This window comes from Oncorhynchus gorbuscha, unplaced genomic scaffold, assembly GCF_021184085.1.
Source record: "Oncorhynchus gorbuscha isolate QuinsamMale2020 ecotype Even-year unplaced genomic scaffold, OgorEven_v1.0 Un_scaffold_6172, whole genome shotgun sequence".
NCBI lineage: Eukaryota > Metazoa > Chordata > Actinopteri > Salmoniformes > Salmonidae > Oncorhynchus > Oncorhynchus gorbuscha.
Genome location: NW_025749834.1, coordinates 1 through 22,302, shown reverse-complemented (window position 1 = coordinate 22,302; position 22,302 = coordinate 1). Strand labels below are relative to the sequence as shown.

General features: G+C 45.1%; 1 protein-coding gene across 1 annotated transcript; it reads left to right on the top strand.

The window, feature by feature from the left end:
• Positions 1-3,741: 3,741 nt before the first annotated feature.
• Positions 3,742-15,674, top strand: LOC124029337 (potassium voltage-gated channel subfamily C member 2-like; the record flags this gene model as incomplete). Its single annotated transcript, XM_046341097.1, has 5 exons — positions 3,742-4,681; positions 6,713-6,889; positions 12,075-12,165; positions 14,882-14,915; positions 15,636-15,674. Coding segments are annotated over 5 exons (1,281 nt in total), but the record flags the coding sequence as incomplete, so codon positions are not given.
• Positions 15,675-22,302: the final 6,628 nt, after the last annotated feature.

The following is a 22,302-nucleotide window of genomic DNA, read 5'->3' as shown; positions in this document are numbered from 1 at the left end:
GCCAGTCTTCTTGTTTTGTGTTCATGAGAATGACAGGAGAAAGAGAATTAGTATAAGTTATAGTTTGAGCTTTATAACTCATACTATAACTTATACTATTTCTCAAGATACATTAGATATTTAATAGTAAGGTTGTTACTTTTAAAAGGAGGATATCTCCATTTTGAGACCAGTTTATACACACTCCTTAACCTGGCTGTTGTTGATACCGCCGCACAGTATTTCTGGTCAAAGTGGTGTTTTTGTGCCTAAGTTGCACAAGATTGTGGTTAGGGGAAGTGTGTTATGAATCTGCTCATTATTATGTTGAAATAGATGCAGTAGAAAACATGAAGGCTTTTGTGAAACTCTGAAAGTAAAGATGTTGTCTGGAACAGATGGTGCTGCGGCACATTGTAAATCACTAAACATCTGAGCTACTGTCCATTGTATGGCTCCCATGCCTGCCTCCTAAAATGGTAAATGTGCTTCACGATTTCATGTTCTGTTCTGTTGCGGCCTTGACTATTCACTCTGGCTCGCTCTAGAGATCCATTATTAAATAGCTAGTACCTCGGTTCTGTAACAACGAATGCTTGTTAACTTTGCAAAGTAAATTCAGGAGTTTTCATTTATAGTTTCTCTCAGTTGCCTGATGCCTGCTGCCTTTTTAGAACTTGTCCTCCTGGTGAAAAATACAGAAAGTTTATGAATAAAATAAAGTCACGTTCTGGAATAGACATAAATAATACATGTGAAAAGGCTGCATGCAACCAGTGACTGCCAGGATGAATGCACAGAAACACTTTATGAGTGCAGAATGACGTTCTGAGACTGCATGAGTCATAGGCTGCGTTCCAAATGGGACACTATTCCCTAGATAGTGCTCTACCAGAAACGCATACAATTCAAAACAAGGGAGGGTGTGAAACCACTTCCTCTGAGCTCTAGGAGAGATGGAGGGAGAGCGATGGAGGGAGGGAGGAGCAATTTGTGCACCTCTCTGGACCCAGCCTATTTGCACATACAAACACAAATGCATACGCCCGCGCACACAGTCTACACATCTGGGTCAAACAGACTGAAGTTTGTCTGCCAAGGAAATCAGGTCTGGCTGCAGTGGACATTCTGAAGTAAATTGTTTTGTGTAGCGACCATGCTGTTGACATTCATACATACAGTGGCTACTTTTAAAGGGCAAAGCTGAAAGCCTTCCACTGAAGAATACACTAATTCATTGAATGTTTCACGGTAGTCATAAAAACATGGATAGGGATGCATGTAAACCAGAAAGGTCACAATCTCTGCCACTGAGGCTGTACAACATAGTCCCAATGAAATCAATCCCACTGGCGTCTCCCCACTTCCTGTGGCTTGTCCATAAAGACAAGGTTTTGGTCAGTAAACTAGACCCAGGGTGTCACGTGTGCTCCTCTCCAGCCTCTAGGTCACCAGGCTGCTCGTTATGGCGCACACCTGTCACCATCGTTACGCGCACCTGCGCGTCATCAGACTCACCTGACTCCATCACTTCCCTGATTACCTTTGCCTATATATGTCACTCCCTTTGTTCCTTCCCCAGGCATCATTGTTTCTTTTCGGCTGGATGTCTGTGTTCTGTTAGTGTTTTTGTTTTGTATTATGGTCCATTTATTTTATTAAAAACACTCTACTCCCCTGAACTTGCTTTCCAACCATCAGGGCATATCGTTATACAGGGGTTAATGAATAGGACCAATGAGGGCTATTTAGTCATCCGTGCCTCTGCTTGACTTTGCCGTGGGGGGCACTGTGCCCTGAGATATGTTTTGTGAGTGACAGAGAGATTTCAGCTCGTGAAGACTGAAACAGAGGGATAGGCAGTGGACAGAGAGACTGATTAAAGAATCTTCACTGTGTCTCACCAACAGCTGATGTTTAATTAAAAGGTGACTCATTCCTAGGAATATATATCCTTCTATGTCTCTGTCACTGACTCTCTCTCTCTGCATCGATATTGTAACGGCTCTCAGCCAAAAGGAGTGGACCAGAGCAGCCAAGGGAAAAAGCAGTTCATGATTTTTATTTTCAAAAAACACTCAAACAAAATAACAAAAGTGAAAACGAACGCACACAGTTCTGCCAGGTACAGACACTAAACAGAAAACAAGATCCCACAAAACCCAAAAGGAAAATAACAACTTATATGTGATCCCCAATCAGAGACAACGATAGACAGCTGCCTCTGATTGGGAACCACCCTCGGCCAAAACAAAGAAATTGAAAACATAGACTTTCCAACCCGAGTCACACCCTGACCTAACCGAACATAGAGAATAAAAAGGATCTCTAAGGTCAGGGCGTGACAGATATTTTGGTTAAAATCACACAATTGCTTTATTATTTAGGGGTTTTTCTGGACTAATATAAGGTTGACATTCACCACATGTAAAAAATAATGTTTTGTTGTTGTCTATTATATTAGAAAATAATATACTTCAAGGATTTCCTTTTGTAGTTATTACCTTTAGCTACATTCAACTGAAATATTTGTTATTGACTAACCTATAAGCTGAATTCCCTTGTGCCACTCTGCTCATCTAAAGCAATGTGTACAGACTAGTTTTCGAGAGACAATCTGAACTGACCTGAAGAGGTCTGAGTCCATTACACAGAGGATGTGGGCGTGTGCTGTGTAGAACGACAATTCTATACCGCTTTCTACTCAGTCATTGGGGCTGGATTGTAAATCCGTAATGTGGAGGACAAGGGCTGCATTTCCATACTAATTGGTGTCTTATGACCCAAAGATCTGATGTGATTGGTCAAAAGACCAAATAGTGGAGAGGAAAAACATCTGAATTGTGCTACCTGTTTAAACGCAGACAATGAGATCCCTCAATCAACTATTCCTTTTTGTATATGGCTTTTTAGAAATATATTTGTTACAATTTGTGACTCACGTGCTGAACAAAAACCCAGCCTGATCCTTTCTCTGTTTGAGCTCTTACCTACTCCATACGGTCATGCAAACCAAACATGGCACGACAGGGTGGAAAGGAGTGGCATGATGGCAGAAACAGACAGGCTACCAAATGGACTGGACAGATCTTTCCTCATCCACTCAACAGGATGACACCTCATTCACTCCAACACACTTTATAACAGTGACTGAACGTTTTTTAAGACTTGAATACTGTATGCCCTTCTGCATCAATGAACCTACACCGATAGGTTTGAGGGAATGAGTGGGCCAGTTAGCAGGTTTAACTGCATTAAGACTGCCAGGCCACAGCCCAGTGAGCCACTGGCTGGGTTTATTGCTAGTAATAATAGATTGTTCTCTCTCTCTCTATGGAGTGTATTGTATTCGATTTAGGTGATGTTAATTAACGTTGCTATGGTTCTCCCTCCCTCCCTCCCTCCCTCCCTCCCTCCCTCCCTCCCTCCCTCCCTCCCTCCCTCCCTCCCTCCCTCCCTCCCTCCCTCCCTCCCTCCCTCCCTCTCTTTCTCTATTTCTTTCTCTATTTCTTTCTTTCTTTTTTCTCTCTCTCTTTCTTTCTCTCTCTTTCTCTCTCTCTTTCTTTCTCTGTGTGATGAGGGAATAAATTAATGAGTAAATAGAAGGTTATCCAGATTGCATATATTATGCTTTATGAGCTGCAATGACACAACAGAGTTTGACATTCAAAAGTCTCTCTAATTCCCTCTCTCTCTAATCTCCCCCTCCCTCTCTCTCTAATCTCCCCCCTCTCTCTCCTTATCTCATCTCCTCTTCTCCAGTTTGTGGCCTTTGCCTCCTTGTTCTTCATCCTGGTCTCGATCACCACCTTCTGCCTGGAGACCCATGAGGCATTCAACACCATCACCATCATCAACAAGTCTGAGGCGGTGCTCAACGGCAGCCTGCCAGACCTGGGTCCTGATTACATTATCGAGACGGACCCAGCTCTCACCTACGTGGAGGGTGTCTGCGTTCTTTGGTTCACCCTGGAGTTCATGGTGCGTGTCATCTTCAGCCCAGACAAGCTGGAGTTTGTCAAGAGCCTGCTCAACATAATCGACTTTGTGGCTATCCTGCCTTTCTACCTGGAGGTAGGCTTAAGCGGACTGTCATCTAAAGCAGCTAAGGATGTCTTGGGCTTCCTCAGAGTGGTAAGGTTTGTCAGGATCCTGCGTATCTTCAAGCTGACGCGACACTTCGTGGGGCTGCGGGTGCTGGGTCACACCTTGAAGGCTAGCACCAACGAGTTCCTCCTCCTCATCATCTTCCTCGCCCTAGGTGTGCTTATCTTTGCCACTGCAATCTACTACGCTGAGCGCATCGGCGCCAACCCCAACGACCCCACGGCTGGCGAACACACCATGTTCAAGAACATCCCCATCGGCTTCTGGTGGGCCGTGGTCACCATGACCACGCTGGGTTATGGTGACATGTACCCACAGACGTGGTCGGGCATGCTGGTGGGCGCGCTGTGCGCCCTGGCGGGCGTGCTGACGATAGCCATGCCTGTGCCCGTCATCGTCAACAACTTTGGAATGTACTACTCGCTGGCCATGGCCAAGCAGAAGCTTCCCAAGAAGAGGAAGAGGCACATCCCCCAGGTCGCACTGGGGGGATCCCCAACCTGCCTCAAAGTAGACCTCAACACCACCTGCAACAGCCCCCAGGGGGACGTCTGCAACATGCAGGGGAGCAGGGTGCTGGAGCGCAACCAATCAGGTGAGACCGCCAGCACACCACCATTGTATCTTAAGGTGGAATTTGTCAGGTGGTTAGGGGTTATTCATGTATAGACAGAAGGGGGGGCAAGGGGAGAATCTATAAGGGATCTCATTCAGGTGGAAAACAGTGGCCTTTTAACAGACACATGGGTTTACACATGGTTTTCCTCTTGAGAGACTCTAGCACCACTGATGTGCTTAGAATGTTTTGCACTTCTGTTGCCACGGAGATAAGAGAATGATGCGAAAGGAATTGATGGGTCGGAGATGAGACTGATTGCTGTGAAATATTTCTTCACTAATAAGATTTTGTACGAAAACAGAAAAAGCGTTTGACTCTTAAGGTTTTAAAGTAGGGATTGTTCATTTGTGACTTGACTGTAGGTGGCCGTTTTTCCCCTGCAGCCGTTCATCTGTAAATCACTCTGACACATCTGATATTGATGGAAATGAGTGTTGACCCTTGTCTCCTTAGTTTCTTTGAACTATAATCCAGAAATTCCTCAGGGTATGCACATGCTCTGGTTTCAGTGCAATATGTTGCTTTATTAGATGTGAAATATTAACATTTAATAAGTTCAGAACTAGACATGCTTTAATAAATGTATTCACACACATGTGAAATCTTTTGAGAAGCCAGCATGATTTACTTTTTTTGGGGGGGGGGGTCATTTGAAATGCAGACAATAGCATTGGCTATTTATTCTTAACATGCTGAGTGCAATCAAATCAAATCAAATTTATTTATATAGCCCTTCGTACATCAGCTGATATCTCAAAGTGCTGTACAGAAACCCAGCCTAAAACCCCAAACAGCAAACAATGCAGGTGTAAAAGCACGGTGGCTAGGAAAAACTCCCTAGAAAGGCCAAAACCTAGGAAGAAACCTAGAGAGGAACCGGGCTATGTGGGGTGGCCAGTCCTCTTCTGGCTGTGCCGGGTAGAGATTATAACAGAAAATGACCAAGATGTTCAAATGTTCATAAATGACCAGCATGGTCAAATAATAATAAGGCAGAACAGTTGAAACTGGAGCAGCAGCACAGTCAGGTGGACTGGGGACAGCAAGGAGCCATCATGTCAGGTAGTCCTGGGGCACGGTCCTAGGGCTCAGGTCCTCCGAGAGAGAGAAAGAAAGAGAGAATTAGAGAGAGCATATGTGGGGTGGCCAGTCCTCTTCTGGCTGTGCCGGGTGGAGATTATAACAGAACGTGGCCAAGATGTTCAAATGTTCATAAATGACCAGCATGGTTGAATAATAGTAAGGCAGAACAGTTGAAACTGGAGCAGGAGCATGGCCAGGTGGACTGGGGACAGCAAGGAGTCCTCATGTCAGGTAGTCCTGGGACATGGTCCTAGGGCCCAGGCCAGTTGAAACTGGAGCAGCAGCATGGCCAGGTGGACTGGGGACAGCAAGGAGTCATCATGTCAGGTAGTCCTGGGGCATGGTTCTAGGGCTCAGGTCCTCCGAGAGAGAGAAAGAAGGAGAGAAGGAGAGAATTAGAGAACGCACACTTAGATTTACACAGGACACCGAATAGGACAGGAGAAGTACTCCAGATAAACAAACTGACCCTAGCCCCCCGACACATAAACTACTGCAGCATAAATACTGGAGGCTGAGACAGGAGGGGTCAGGAGACACTGTGGCCCCATCCGAGGACACATCAAATGGTATGCTGAATTCAAAGTGGAATTGTTTTAATAGATTAATCCTAACTAAGCCTTTTCATTATAAGATGTGATAAATGCTACATTTCAGCCTGTTTTGTTTTGACATTGGCAAGCTCTTTTATAGGCAGACACTAGGTGCGTTGACACCATCGATTGGGGTCCTGTCTATTTCACCTTTGACCCTTGTCCCCCAGCGCGCCTGGTCCTCGTGGCATTTGGCAAGCACTCTTGATGTGGGAGGCTGTTTGATGTGTCCTGATTCGATCCCTTGACCTGCCTTTTCTCGCCCCCTCTTCCGCCCTACCACCCTTAACCCCTCCTCCTGCCCCTCCTTCTCTCTCCCTGCGGTCACCAGTGCTGTCAGGGGACGGCAGTGGAGGCAGTGATCTCACCATGTCCCCCAGCACAGAGGAGAGGGTCCCCATGCGCAGGTCCAGCACCCCAGAGCAGGAGCGGAGGAGTGGGGGGACGTGCTTCCTGCTGGCTGCCAGTGACTACACCTGCCCAGCCGACGGTGGGGTCAGGAAGACAGGTACTGCACCACCCCTCTGGCTCAGGATCTTTATGCATGTGCATCAGCATCCGTCATCATGGACGTGTCTATTTTCATGGCTTTTGTTTGGTTTTGAAAGGCATGGCAAATGTCAATGTCATGTTCTTCCATTTATCCATGATCCATGATTCATTGTTACATCATTATTGGGAATTCATAAATCATCATTCATTAACGGTGATTCATAACTCAAATCATTTAGGCGGTTCTGTCATTGCTCATTCAAGGCCGTGGGGCTTCATTTGTGGTATCGGTCACTAAAATACCGCCACCAAACCTAATCCACTAGCCTATCTTGTGTGATAAGGGATATCTACTGCTACATTCAGTTGACACTACTCACCCCTTGGGATATGGACAACAATCAGATGATCCATGAAAAGTCTCCTTCCTGTATCTGCCCACATGTTGAATTCCTCCCAGGAAAAGGGAGGAAGACAGAGGCCCTCGTCTGCTAATGTAATCCAGCCTGAGGCTATAGGGGGATGTTGGAGTGGCGCAGTCCTGTAGTGTGTCTATGGAAAGGTCATGTTGTGTGGTGACCCAGTCTTCCCACCACTGTGTCCTAAAGGTCATCTGGAAGGTAGTATCCATCTGCAGCACCAGACAGAGCAGACAAATTACGCTGATGCCTTCTATCTTTGAAAGGCATGCTAAATGCTGTCACTAAAATGTAGGCTAAAGAACACAACACAGAACAATACTAAACACTAGACAAATAGAAACAATAGAAATATAATGTACAGGTGATGCCTGTGTTGAGTTAGAATGACCTTCTGTTTGTACAGGTGATGCCTGTGTTGAGTTAGAATGACCTTCTGTTTGTACAGGTGCCTGTGTTGAGTTAGAATGACCTGCTGTTTGTACAGGTGATGCCTGTGTTGAGTTAGAATGACCTTCTGTTTGTACAGGTGATGCCTGTGTTGAGTTAGAATGACCTTCTGGTTGTACAGGTGCCTGTGTTGAGTTAGAATGACCTGCTGTTTGTACAGGTGATGCCTGCATTGAGTTAGAATGACCTGCTGTTTGTACAGGTGCCTGTGTTGAGTTAGAATGACCTGCTGTTTGTACAGGTGATGCTCATGTTGAGTTAGAATGATCTGGCGGCTGTTTGTACAGGTGCCTGTGTTGAGTTAGGAATGACCTGCTGTTTGTACAGGTGCCTGTGTTGAGTTAGAATGACCTGCTGTTTGTACAGGTGCCTGTGCTGAGTTATAATGACCTGCTGTTTGTACAGGTGCCTGTGTTGAGTTAGAATGACCTGCTGTTTGTACAGGTGCCTGTGTTGAGTTAGGATGACCTGCTGTTTGTACAGGTGCCTGTGTTGAGTTAGAAGTCATTACCATACTGTATAGTGTCTTCAAAATAACCTTTTTGTTGGAATGAGAAATTACATTTCGGGCCTAATGAACGTTTAGGTCTAAATCGTGCTTCACTGTCTTAATTCCCAAGCTTTATCTCTGTCATCTTGAGCAATTATTGCTGTGTGTTAATCTATTCTACACTGTAATATGGAACTCCGTTACGCTTTGGCTAATTGCCTCTTATCAGAAGTGAACTGCCTCTCCAGAAGGCAATCTAAATCTCATGCTTACACTGGGTCTGCTGTATGGCCTGGCAATCAACCCACTCCTCTGTGTGTAATTGGAGAAGGACATGGTTATAACTGTCATTTGGGGTTAATGTTAATTATAGCATTATTACTATAGGATACTTTTAACTGTTGCAGGAGTCTTTTCTTATTATGATTCATTCTATGGTTCACATTGTTATGTTGATTAATTGATTTGATATTGACTTAGAGCAGCTCTGATGTCTGCACAGTTGGTGCTCCTGTTTAACTCAACCTTCCATTACACGAGACACACACAAAGCCAGTCAGTAAATCTCTCTGGGGTACCAACTCATAAACCTCACAGCCCCCCACGTGTTGACCGAGACAGTGCTGTGCCATGCTCAGCCCACCTGGGTCTTGAGGCAATCTGCCAGGCGTGAGACAACCCTGGGCCTCCCACCACCTGGTCCCGTGCCCACCACAGCGACTCTGCTTCATCATGGGCTATGGAACAGTTGGGTGCCACAAGGCGAGCGTCCAGCTGTGCCCTCGTCTCAGCCTCCTCAGCCGGCGGTGGCGGTCGCAGCAGTGCAGCGACACGGGCAAAACATGAGGTCCTTTCTAGTCCTCGGCACTACCTGTCGGCACAAGCTGAAGCTGCCCTTTGTTCTGGCAGCTCGGCTGGTTCTGAAGCGGACTCATTTGGCGGGCCGGCCTGAGTAAACGCTGAAACAAATGGATCCATCTACAGTATGGTAATGATGCTGCAATCCCATTAGCTTGTCTTTTCTTCCTCTCCCTCTGTCTTTGTGCCAGCTGATTGGCCAGCTCTGTTAATGGTCTGGCTGGTTTGTCGCTTGTTTGTTTCTCATCATGCCTGGACATTTAAAAAGGACTGCTGATAGAAATGAATGTACATTTAGTTGGTGTGCACCACCTGCTGATCAGGCCATTTAAGGATAGTGTGATATTTCCCTGATTACTGTCTATCATCACAGTCATTATTACAGGTCATCAGTTCTCTTCCATTATCATCAGCCATTTCCACAATCATCATACTCCCTCATCATCTTGCTTTACATTTAAACGCAGTTATTTTACATTTAAACGCAGTTATTTTACATTTAAACGCAGTTATTTTACATTTAAAACGCAGTTATTTTACATTTAAACAGTTATTTTACATTTAAACAGTTATTTTACATTTAAACAGTTATTTTACATTTAAGCACAGTTATTTTACATTTAAGCACAGTTATTTTACATTTGCACGCCCTGTGTTTTTGATGCTGGCTTTATTTCAGAGACTTTGTCCACATCAGCACAAATCCTAGAGCTCCTGAATGAAAAGTAAGCTTAGCCTGATATATATATTTAATTAGCAATTGAAATACGAACACATCTGTATGAGATTATTGCTGTAATAAATTGTGTGTGACAAAACATAGTAATGATGCCATTATATGAGACATTCATATTGGCATAACTTCAAAAGCAGTAATTAAAGCAAAGTTCTGTCAACATATTCAATTAAATGGACATTTGCCGCCTGACATGTGTCATGAGAACTACATATGTGCATGAATCACCGTATGTATGTACTGCTGCTCTGTCTCACTCCCCGTCTCCTGTCTTGTTTCATTCACACGTGGCTGGCTTGGACTTGGAATACTTGACCGTGCCTGTGTGTGTTCATGTCCCGTTCCTGCGCCCGCCCACTCTTCCGAAGGCTGTGAGAAATCCCCTGTTTAAGCAACATAGCTGGGTCAGCTGGTAACGCCCTGAGGCTGCCCCCAGTGACCTCACCCTACAGTTCACCGTGCTCCCCTGAGGCGTTCCCGCTCCCCAATACCATCCGTCCTGTGAGTCCCGGCCCAGAGCGAGGCTGAGCACACTCCCTCCCCCACCCCCAAAACACCCGACAGAAGCCAGCTTCATAGGCGTTAGCCTCTGTAGCATCCTGGAATCATATAATATACTTTTGTGAATGTTGTTAGCTACTTTAGAGACTAACTTAGTGGTTTCACCACAGACTAACCCTGCCTTTCTCCTTCCATACAAACGTTGCTTTGAACTGTAGATGTGGTGTCCAATTTGAAGTAGCTTAGCTGTGCATCACTTGAATTCCCATTACCAGTTTTGTTGTACTTTATAATGGCACAAAGGACTCTTTTGAATGGTGGCTCTAAAAGTAGCAGCCACAACATTTAGTAAATACGTATTCATAATCAGGAGATTTACATGTTGCTATATTTAGATACTTAGAACATACGTGCTTCCATAAAAAATAAGAAAATGTCACTTTTATTTTGTGGGGGTGGGGGGAACTTGTCATGGACTATGTCTTGATTCACACGCCTCACCTGCCACCTTCTCGCCTCTCACCTGTCACTCTCTTTGCTCTCACCTGCCACCCCCTCTCGCTCTCACCTGTCACTCTCTTGCTCTCACCTGCCACCCTCTCGTCCACCTGTCACTCTCTTGCTCACCTGCCACCCTCTCGCTCCTCACCTGTCACTCAGCGCTCACCTGCTACCCTCTCGCCTCTCACCTGCCACCCTCCGCCCTCACCTGTCACCCTCTCTCGCTCCTCACCTGCCACCCTCGCCTCACCTGTCACTCTCTAGCTCTCACCTGCCACCCTGTCACCACCTGTCACCCTATATCTCCCCACCTGCCATCCCCTCCCGCTCTCACCTGTCACCCTGTCACTCTCACCTGTCACCCTATATCTCTCACCTGCCATCCTCTCGCTCTCACCTGCCACCCTGTCACTCTCACCTGTCACCCTATATCTCTCACCTGCCATCCTCTTGCTCTCACCTGTCACTCTCTCGCTCTCACCTGCCACCCTGTCGCTCTCACCTGCCACCCTGTCGCTCTCACCTGCCACCCTGTCGCTCTCACCTGCCACCCTGTCGCTCTCACCTACCACCCCGTCGCTCTCACCTGCCACCCTGTTGCTCTGACCTGCCACCCTGTCCCTCTCACCTGCCACCCTGTCCCTCTCACCTGCCACCCTATCCCTCTGACCTGCCACCCTGTTGCTCTGACCTGCCACCCTGTCACTCTCACCTGCCACCCTGTCCCTCTGATCTGCCACCCTGTCACTCTCACCTGCCACCCTGTCGCTCTCACCTGCCACCCTGTTGCTCTCACCCGCCACCCTGTCGCTCTCACCTGCCACCCTGTCACTCTCACCTGCCACCCTGTTGCTCTCACCTGCCAACCTGTTGCTCTCACCTGCCACCCTGTTGCTCTCACCTGCCTCTGGCTGGGCCCGGTCATCCTGTTTGCATGGATCATCCTGTGTAATCATCTACCAGCGGTGTGGTGAGAAAGAGAGGAGAGATAAAAACTAAAGAGAAGACAGGTTAGAAACGGTGGGTCTGGGCCGGGGAATGCATGGGACTTGTGTGTCTGCATCGTGCCATTGGCCTCCACCTGGGGGACTGAACACACAACATAAAATGCACAACAGTGTTTTTCTGTTTTCTGCATGTGGGCTATGCTGGTTTGCTACTGTTTCAAATGTTTTACTGTGATCTTATTGAACTGTCAATCGCTGTGTTGCCAAGCTGAAGTGTCTCTGATATTGTTTACTCACAGATAACTGCAAAGAGATTGTCTTTACTGGTTTCACGCAAGCAGAGAGCAGCATTCTTAATTGCTGGGGGAAAGGCACATCCCTGGTGGAAAGGTAACATTGTCATTCTGAATGGCATGTGAACTGCCTGCTGAACACTGTGCTGCTGATCCCTGGTGGTCACCTCTGGCTAATGGCCTTTTTGTTTTAGTGTGTGCAGAAGGGGGTAATTCAACAATTGTAGTCACGAAATGACATCGGCACCCCCTCTGCATCATAACTCGTGGCTTTATACACACATGCGTGCATGTGCACTCATATACACACACAAACATTTGACAGGCGTGTGCACGCACACACACCACATTAGACACAGAGACACACACACACATTAGACACACACACACACATTTCTGTATATTCTTTAAAGACAGCAGGAATGCCTTTGATGGTCCTATCAACAGAGCTTTTGTTTTATTAATAGCGATGTAATTCATTATTGATGAGAGAATTTACTACTACAAAATTGTTGCCGATGCTAACAGGTGTGTCGACGACAGAGGACATTACCATTCAGCAAATGTGCCTCACCCAACTTTGTCTTGTCTATACTAGTAGCAGGAAGGTTGCTACAACTGGCACATAGTCAGACGCATCTCACAGTTGCTGAACACAGAAACTGTCTCCTAATTCAAACGAAAAGCTCACGACCGGTGCTTTCCATATTTCTATATTAAAATAATTATTGAATCACCCTCCCATTGCAATACTGTTCATTGATTGAGTGTTTACGATCATGACTTGTTAGAATGCCATCGATTTGTATATAATCATCATTACATATAAACTGTAAATGAGAAGCAAATATCTGAACACAAAAATAGCATGAATCTGCATGTGGTTATTGGTATATAATGACTATAGATTATTATCATTAGAGACGCATTTCTGATATTTAGAGATGTGACCTGCTTTACATTCTGTTTAGCCGTTTACGTGTCCTATTGAATGACGACAGTCATCAGCCAATCAGTGGACTAACAAGACCTATTGGTGTGTGGATCCTGTTGGATCACACAGCCACTCAAGGACGTGAACCAACCAGAACACTCCATCGATGAAGGATTGTTGACTGACAAGCGTCAGGTCCAATGACGCTGCCTGGGAAAACAGGAACTGTCCAAGACTGAGGTCAATTGGAATTCTGGGAATAGATGGGACACGGGAAGTTGTCTTTTTCCCAGATTCTCAATGTCATGGATATTGAGTGAAGCATAAAAACTGTCACAAGAAGAAGAAAAAAGGACCCTTCTTGGAAGACGAGGCCAGCTGCTTTATCTAGATATTGTGTTTGTAAATAATAACATGATACAGCACATGGGTCAAGGAGCTCCTCTCTCTCATCTGTCCTCTGGATTGCGAGCCAGGTACAAGGTCATGACCTCCATATCAATCAGTCTCCGTGGTTTCCCTCCTCGTAATCAGTGTTATTATGATGCATCAGGCACAACGTGTTCTGAAAATGGACTGATTTAATATGTGAATTCTGCTTCATATACAGTGAAGAGAGAATAACGTGGGATAAGTTGAATAAATGTGACATTGGGTTTCATCAATGCTTTCGTTTCCCTTAGACGTTTTGGTGGATTCCATGACATTGCTGTGGTGTGTGTTTACATGCGTGTGTTTTGAACTCCAGGGTAACATCTAGACAACATGCAGTTGTAAAGCAGAAAAATGAAAACCTATAAGAGACCCATTTCACTCTTCCAGCTAGTTTGAACACATATAACAAGGAAGCTTAAACTATCCTGTAGAGATGTGTTATCCTGGACACCATACCCCAACAATCAGATACAATTTGCAATAATGACACCAAACAAAAGACACCGATTTGCACTGTGATTTTAGCTACCTGCCACAAGAAATGATACACTGGTCTAGTACAGCCTATATAACAGGACAATGCTAAAGCGCCCCTCCATTGACTTGATAGTGAGGGTTGATTTAGACCATCAGTAATTGGGGGATTGGAATACTGTGACCTGCACAGTGAGGACCCCCCCACACACACACACACACACTCTCTGTGTAGTGCAATGCTGCTTAACTCTTTGAAATGTCAAGGGACACCAATCAGTATCTATTCTTCTATGACAAAAGTGATTTAAATGTGTTTATTTTTTTGAATCCAGAACATGTAATTATGTGTCTCTTGTGGAGTGCTCGGTTTACTTGTGAAAGTCATAGTATCCCAACACTGTTTCTCTCCATTACGTCCACAACTGTCACTTGGGCTTGATCCAGCTTCATGTTCTGTATCTTTCAATGTGAGGACAATTCTAGTTGGAAGTCTGTATCTGTGGATCATTTGATGGCATTCTGAAGTGCATGCTATGAAAAAAGACAACATGTCAAATTGTAAAACAGGATGACAACATATATCACGTTCCAAGCGATGTGTAAAATGAAATGCCATGTGAGAAAATCACATAAACATATTTAACTTTTAAAGCATTGTTGTTTCTTTACTTCACACACATGCAGGAGAAGTACTGTCTTTGACAGGGGGAACGGCTATAGCACAACGCTGATCCAACTAAGGTCCATCCTTTTTCATAAGACTCACACAGGTAATTGCATTGTAATTGTCTTTGTTCAAGCTACACCATTTTACGCTGTTGACGAATTGAAGAAGGATCCATGTTCATTCAGATATCTAGCATCACCCTGTACTCCTACGGCTTATCGTCAACGATAATGATAGCAGTCGCTGTGATAATGATATGCCTTTTCCCAGTTCTCTCCTGTGCTGCCTCTAATTCTCCAGCTGGCGTCCGGCGGCAATCAGCCCCTACGTGCCGGTAACTCAGAGACATCCCAACTATCTTTGCACCCATCACCATGGAAACAGCAAACGTGTGTCATGGAGATGTAAACAGCTGGAGAATGGAGTATGTTTTAGAGGGGAAGAAACTCCACACACCCCGGGCTGTAACCAACTCCCTTAAGAGCGAGCGCGAGACATCCTTAGACAGCCAGTGGGGAAAACCAACTGTAATTTTCTAAATACCAAAATAGTGACTATGAATATAGCATCAGAGCACTGTTCCTTGGCCGTGAGAAACATCACAGACAAGTGTCTGTGAACTAGGCCCTACAGCAACCTACAGTGAAAGACTTGTACTAAAAGTCTCTGTGAACTGGGTACTACAGCAACCTACAGTGAAAGACTTGTACTAAAAGTCTCTGTGAACTGGGTACTACAGCAACCTACAGTGAAAGACTTGTACTAAAAGTCTCTGTGAACTGGGTACTACTGCAACCTACAGTGAAAGACTTGTACTAAAAGTCTCTGTGAACTGGGTACTACTGCAACCTACAGTGAAAGACTTGTACTAAAAGTCTGTGAACTGGGTACTACAGCAACCTACAGTGAAAGACTTGTACTAAAGTCTCTGTGAACTGGGTACTACAGCAACCTACAGTGAAAGACTTGTACTAAAAGTCTCTGTGAACTGGGTACTACTGCAACCTACAGTGAAAGACTTGTACTAAAAGTCTCTGTGAACTGGGTACTACAGCAACCTACAGTGAAAGACTTTGATCATCTGCAGGTTTGATGGTAAAAACAAACAAGGACAAAAAGAGAAAGACAGAGAAGGATGTGTCGGTGTCAGACGGTAAGTGCTGGTTGAGTGGTATATTGTGTGTCTTAGTAACCCTGTGGAGTAGTTGTGCCAGGTTCTCCACATGATGTTGTGTCACACACTGCTGAGAGGGGACGGGGACGGGGATGGGGACTTACACTGCTGAGAGGGGAGGGGGATGGGGACTCACACCGCTGAGAGGGGACGGGGATGGGGACACACACTGCTGAGAGGGGACGGGGGCGTGGATGGGGACACATACTGCTGACAGGGGACGGGGATGGGGACTCACACTGCTGAGAGGGGACGGGGACGGGGATGGGGACTTACACTGCTGAGAGGGGAGGGGGATGGGGGACACACTGCTGAGAGGGGACGGGATGGGGGGACACACTGCTGAGAGGGGACGGGGACAGGGATGGGGACTTACACTGCTGAGAGGGGAGGGGATGGGGACTCACACCGCTGAGAGGGGACGGGGATGGGGACACACACTGCTGAGAGGGGACGGGGACGTGGATGGGGACACATACTGCTGAGAGGGGACGGGGATGGGGACTCACACTGCTGAGAGGGGACGGGGACGGGGATGGGACTTACACTGCTGAGAGGGGAGGGGATGGGGGGACACACCGCTGAGAGGGGAGGGGGATGGGGACTCACACCGCTGAGAGGGACGGGGACGGGGATGGAGACTTACACTGCTGAGAGGGGAAGGGATGGGGACTCACACCGCTGAGAGGGGACGGGGATGGGGACACACACTGCTGAGAGGGGACGGGGGCGTGGATGGGGACACATACTGCTGAGAGGGACGGGGATGGGGACTCACACTGCTGAGAGGGGACGGGGACGGGGATGGGGACTTACACTGCTGAGAGGGGACGGGGATGGGGGGACACACTGCTGAGAGGGGACGGGGATGGGGACACATACTGCTGAGAGGGGACGGGGACGTGGATGGAGACTCACACTGCTGAGAGGGGACGGGGATGGGGACACACACTGCTGAGAGGGGATGGGGGTGGGGACTCACACTGCTGAGAGGGGACGGGGATGGGGACACATACTGCTGAGAGGGGACGGGGATGGGGACTCACACTGCTGAGAGGGGATGGGGACACATACTGCTGAGAGGGGACGGGGATGGAGACTCACACTGCTGAGAGGGGACGGGGATGGGGACACACACTGCTGAGAGGGGACGGGGATGGGGACTAACACTGCTGAGAGGGGACGGGGATGGGGACTAACACTGCTGATTGGGGACGGGGACATGGATGGGGACACATACTGCTGAGAGGGGACGGGGACGGGGATGGGGACACACACTGCTGAGAGGGGATGGGGACGTGGACGGGGACGGGGACACACACTGCTGAGAGAGGATGGGGATAGGGACACACGCTGCTGAGAGGGGACGGGGACGGGGATGGGGACTCACACTGCTGAGAGGGGACGGGGACGGGGACACACACTGCTGAGAGGGGATGGGGATGGGGACACACGCTGCTGAGAGGGGACGGGGTCTCACACTGCTGAGGGGGGACAGGGATGGGGACACACACTGCTGAGAGGGGACGGGGACGGGGACGGGGATGGGGACACATACTGCTGAGAGGGGATGGGGACACATACTGCTGAGAGGGGACGGGGATGGGGACACACACTGCTGAGAGGGGACGGGGATGGGGACACACACTGCTGAGAGGGGACGGGGATGGGGACACACACTGCTGAGAGGGGACGGGGACGTGGATGGGGACACATACTGCTGAGAGGGGACGGGGACACACACTGCTGAGAGAGGATGGGGACACACACTGCTGAGAGGGGACGGGGACACACACTGCTGAGAGGGGACGGGGACACACTGCTGAGAGAGGATGGGGATAGGGACAGGGACGGGGACTGTGACGAGGGCGGGGACAGGGGTCAATGAGCTCTCAACCCATTATGATTCACCTGTCAGAATCAGTTAGAATCCAACCTTCATTGACTTCATATTTCTATCTGATGAACGGAAACAAGTTGAGATCATCGAACCAAAGCTCTCAACGTCAGAGTGGTGCTTTAATCCTAATAATCACAGTGTAATGACTGTGGTATGAGAGAGGTGTAGTTGAGTAGGGAGCAAAGTGAATCAGGGAATAGAGTGGGTCTCATTTTCAGCCATTGTTTCAGGTTCTGTACTCAGAGAGCCTCAGAAAATGCTCTCAATTACAGTTACTGACACAGAGGCCTCTGTCGACAACCACAGGGTCTTGCTGTAGTGGTGTGTGCTGAGTGCTGGAGGCACTACAGCAGTAATGATAGCGTTATAGCTCTCCCAAACAGCAATGAGATGAGTGTTGCTATAATGGCCCTCCAGTTAAAATATGATTCATCGCCTGATAACAGTTACATCAGCCTGGTCATTTCAGCGAGTCGGAAAAAACACTGTTATAGTTGTATAATGTGTATGTGTGGTATTGATAGGGTTAAACACTGCTATAGTTGTATAATGTGTATGTGTAGTGTTGATAGGGTTAAACACTGCTATAGTTGTATAATGTGTATGTGTGGTGTTGATAGGGTTAAACACTGCTATAGTTGTATAATGTGTATGTGTGGTGTTGATAGGGTTAAACACTGCTATAATGTGTATGTGTGGTGTTGATAGGGTTAAACACTGCTATAGTTGTATAATGTGTATGTGTGGTGTTGATAGGGTTAAACACTGCTATAGTTGTATAATGTGTATGTGTGGTGTTGATAGTGTTAAACACTGCTATAGTTGTATAATGTGTATGTGTGGTGTTGATAGGGTTAAACACTGCTATAATGTGTATGTGTGGTGTTGATAGGGTTAAACACTGCTATAGTGTGTATGTGTGGTGTTGATAGGGTTAAACACTGCTATAGTTGTATAATGTGTATGTGTGGTGTTGATAGGGTTAAACACTGCTATAATGTGTATGTGTGGTGTTGATAGGGTTAAACACTGCTATAATGTGTATGTGTGGTGTTGATAGGGTTAAACACTGCTATAATGTGTATGTGTGGTGTTGATAGGGTTAAACACTGCTATAGTTGTATAATGTGTATGTGTGGTGTTGATAGTGTTAAACACTGCTATAATGTGTATGTGTGGTGTTGATAGGGTTAAACACTGCTATAGTTGTATAATGTGTATGTGTGGTGTTGATAGGGTTAAACACTGCTATAATGTGTATGTGTGGTGTTGATAGGGTTAAACACTGCTATATTTGTATAATGTGTATGTGTGGTGTTGATAGGGTTAAACACTGCTATAGTTGTATAATGTGTATGTGTGGTGTTGATAGGGTTAAACACTGCTATAGTTGTATAATGTGTATGTGTGGTGTTGATAGGGTTAAACACTGCTATAATGTGTATGTGTGGTGTTGATAGGGTTAAACACTGCTATAATGTGTTTGTGTGGTGTTGATAGTGTTAAACACTGCTATAATGTGTATGTGTAGTGTTGATAGGGTTAAACACTGCTATAGTTGTATAATGTGTATGTGTGGTGTTGATAGGGTTAAACACTGCTATAATGTGTATGTGTGGTGTTGATAGTGTTAAACACTGCTATAGTTGTATAATGTGTATGTGTGGTGTTGATAGGGTTAAACACTGCTATAGTTGTATAATGTGTATGTGTGGTGTTGATAGTGTTAAACACTGCTATAATGTGTATGTGTAGTGTTGATAGGGTTAAACACTGCTATAGTTGTATAATGTGTATGTGTGGTGTTGATAGGGTTAAACACTGCTATAGTTGTATAGTGTGTATGTGTGGTGTTGATAGGGTTAAACACTGCTATAATGTGTATGTGTGGTGTTGATAGGGTTAAACACTGCTATAGTTGTATAGTGTGTATGTGTGGTGTTGATAGTGTTAAACACTGCTATAGTTGTATAATGTGTATGTGTGGTGTTGATAGTGTTAAACACTGTTATAGTTGTATAATGTGTATGTGTGGTGTTGATAGGGTTAAACACTGCTATAGTTGTATAATGTGTATGTGTGGTGTTGATAGGGTTAAACACTGCTATAGTTGTATAATGTGTATGTGTGGTGTTGATAGGGTTAAACACTGCTATAGTTGTATAATGTGTATGTGTGGTGTTGATAGGGTTAAACACTGCTATAGTTGTATAATGTGTATGTGTGGTGTTGATAGGGTTAAACACTGCTATAATGTGTATGTGTGGTGTTGATAGTGTTAAACACTGCTATAATGTGTATGTGTGGTGTTGATAGGGTTAAACACTGCTATAATGTGTATGTGTGGTGTTGATAGGGTTAAACACTGCTATAATGTGTATGTGTGGTGTTGATAGGGTTAAACACTGCTATAGTTGTATAATGTGTATGTGTGGTGCTTGATAGGGTGTATAGGGTTACTGCTATAGTTGTATAATGTGTATGTGTGGTGTTGATAGTGTTAAACACTGCTATAATGTGTATGTGTGGTGTTGATAGGGTTAAACACTGCTATAATGTTGTATAATGTGTATGTGTGGTGTTGATAGGGTTAAACACTGCTATAGTTGTATAATGTGTATGTGTGGTGTTGATAGGGTTAAACACTGCTATAATGTGTATGTGTGGTGTTGATAGGGTTAAACACTGCTATAATGTGTATGTGTGGTGTTGATAGGGTTAAACACTGCTATAGTTGTATAATGTGTATGTGTGGTGTTGATAGGGTTAAACACTGCTATAGTTGTATAATGTGTATGTGTGGTGTTGATAGTGTTAAACACTGCTATAATGTGTATGTGTGGTGTTGATAGGGTTAAACACTGCTATAGTTGTATAATGTGTATGTGTGGTGTTGATAGGGTTAAACACTGCTATAGTTGTATAATGTGTATGTGTGGTGTTGATAGGGTTAAACACTGCTATAGTTGTATAATGTGTATGTGTGGTGTTGATAGGGTTAAACACTGCTATAATGTGTATGTGTGGTGTTGATAGGGTTAAACACTGCTATAGTTGTATAATGTGTATGTGTGGTGTTGATAGGGTTAAACACTGCTATAGTTGTATAATGTGTATGTGTGGTGTTGATAGGGTTAAACACTGCTATAGTTGTATAATGTGTATGTGTGGTGTTGATAGGGTTAAACACTGCTATAGTTGTATAATGTGTATGTGTGGTGTTGATAGGGTTAAACACTGCTATAGTTGTATAATGTGTATGTGTGGTGTTGATAGGGTTAAACACTGCTATAGTTGTATAATGTGTATGTGTGGTGTTGATAGGGTTAAACACTGCTATAGTGTGTATGTGTGGTGTTGATAGGGTTAAACACTGCTATAGTTGTATAATGTGTATGTGTGGTGTTGATAGGGTTAAACACTGCTATAGTTGTATAATGTGTATGTGTGGTGTTGATAGGGTTAAACACTGCTATAATGTGTATGTGTGGTGTTGATAGGGTTAAACACTGCTATAGTTGTATAATGTGTATGTGTGGTGTTGATAGGGTTAAACACTGCTATAGTTGTATAATGTGTATGTGTGGTGTTGATAGGGTTAAACACTGCTATAGTTGTATAATGTGTATGTGTGGTGTTGATAGGGTTAAACACTGCTATAATGTGTATGTGTGGTGTTGATAGGGTTAAACACTGCTATAATGTGTATGTGTGGTGTTGATAGGGTTAAACACTGCTATAATGTTGTATGTGTGGTGTTGATAGGGTTAAACACTGCTATAGTTGTATAATGTGTATGTGTGGTGTTGATAGTGTTAAACACTGCTATAATGTGTATGTGTGGTGTTGATAGGGTTAAACACTGCTATAGTTGTATAATGTGTATGTGTGGTGTTGATAGGGTTAAACACTGCTATAATGTGTATGTGTGGTGTTGATAGGGTTAAACACTGCTATAGTTGTATAATGTGTATGTGTGGTGTTGATAGGGTTAAACACTGCTATAGTTGTATAATGTGTATGTGTGGTGTTGATAGGGTTAAACACTGCTGTTGTATAATGTGTATGTGTGGTGTTGATAGGGTTAAACACTGCTATAGTGTATAATGTATGTGTGGTGTTGATAGGGTTAAACACTGCTGTATAACGTGTTGTATAATGTATAATGTGTATGTGTGGTGTTGATAGGGTTAAACACTGCTATAGTTGTATAATGTGTATGTGTGGTGTTGATAGGGTTAAACACTGCTATAGTGTGTATGTGTGGTGTTGATAGGGTTAAACACTGCTATAGTTGTATAATGTGTATGTGTGGTGTTGATAGGGTTAAACACTGCTAGTTGTATAATGTTGTGGTGTATAAAACACTGCTATAGTGTATGTGTGGTGTTGATAGGGTTAAACACTGCTATAGTTGTATAATGTGTATGTGTGGTGTTGATAGGGTTAAACACTGCTATAGTTGTATAATGTGTATGTGTGGTGTTGATAGGGTTAAACACTGCTATAGTTGTATAGTGTGTATGTGTGGTGTTGATAGGGTTAAACACTGCTATAGTTGTATAATGTGTATGTGTGGTGTTGATAGGGTTAAACACTGCTATAGTTGTATAGGGTTAGGGTTAAACACTGCTATAGTTGTATAAT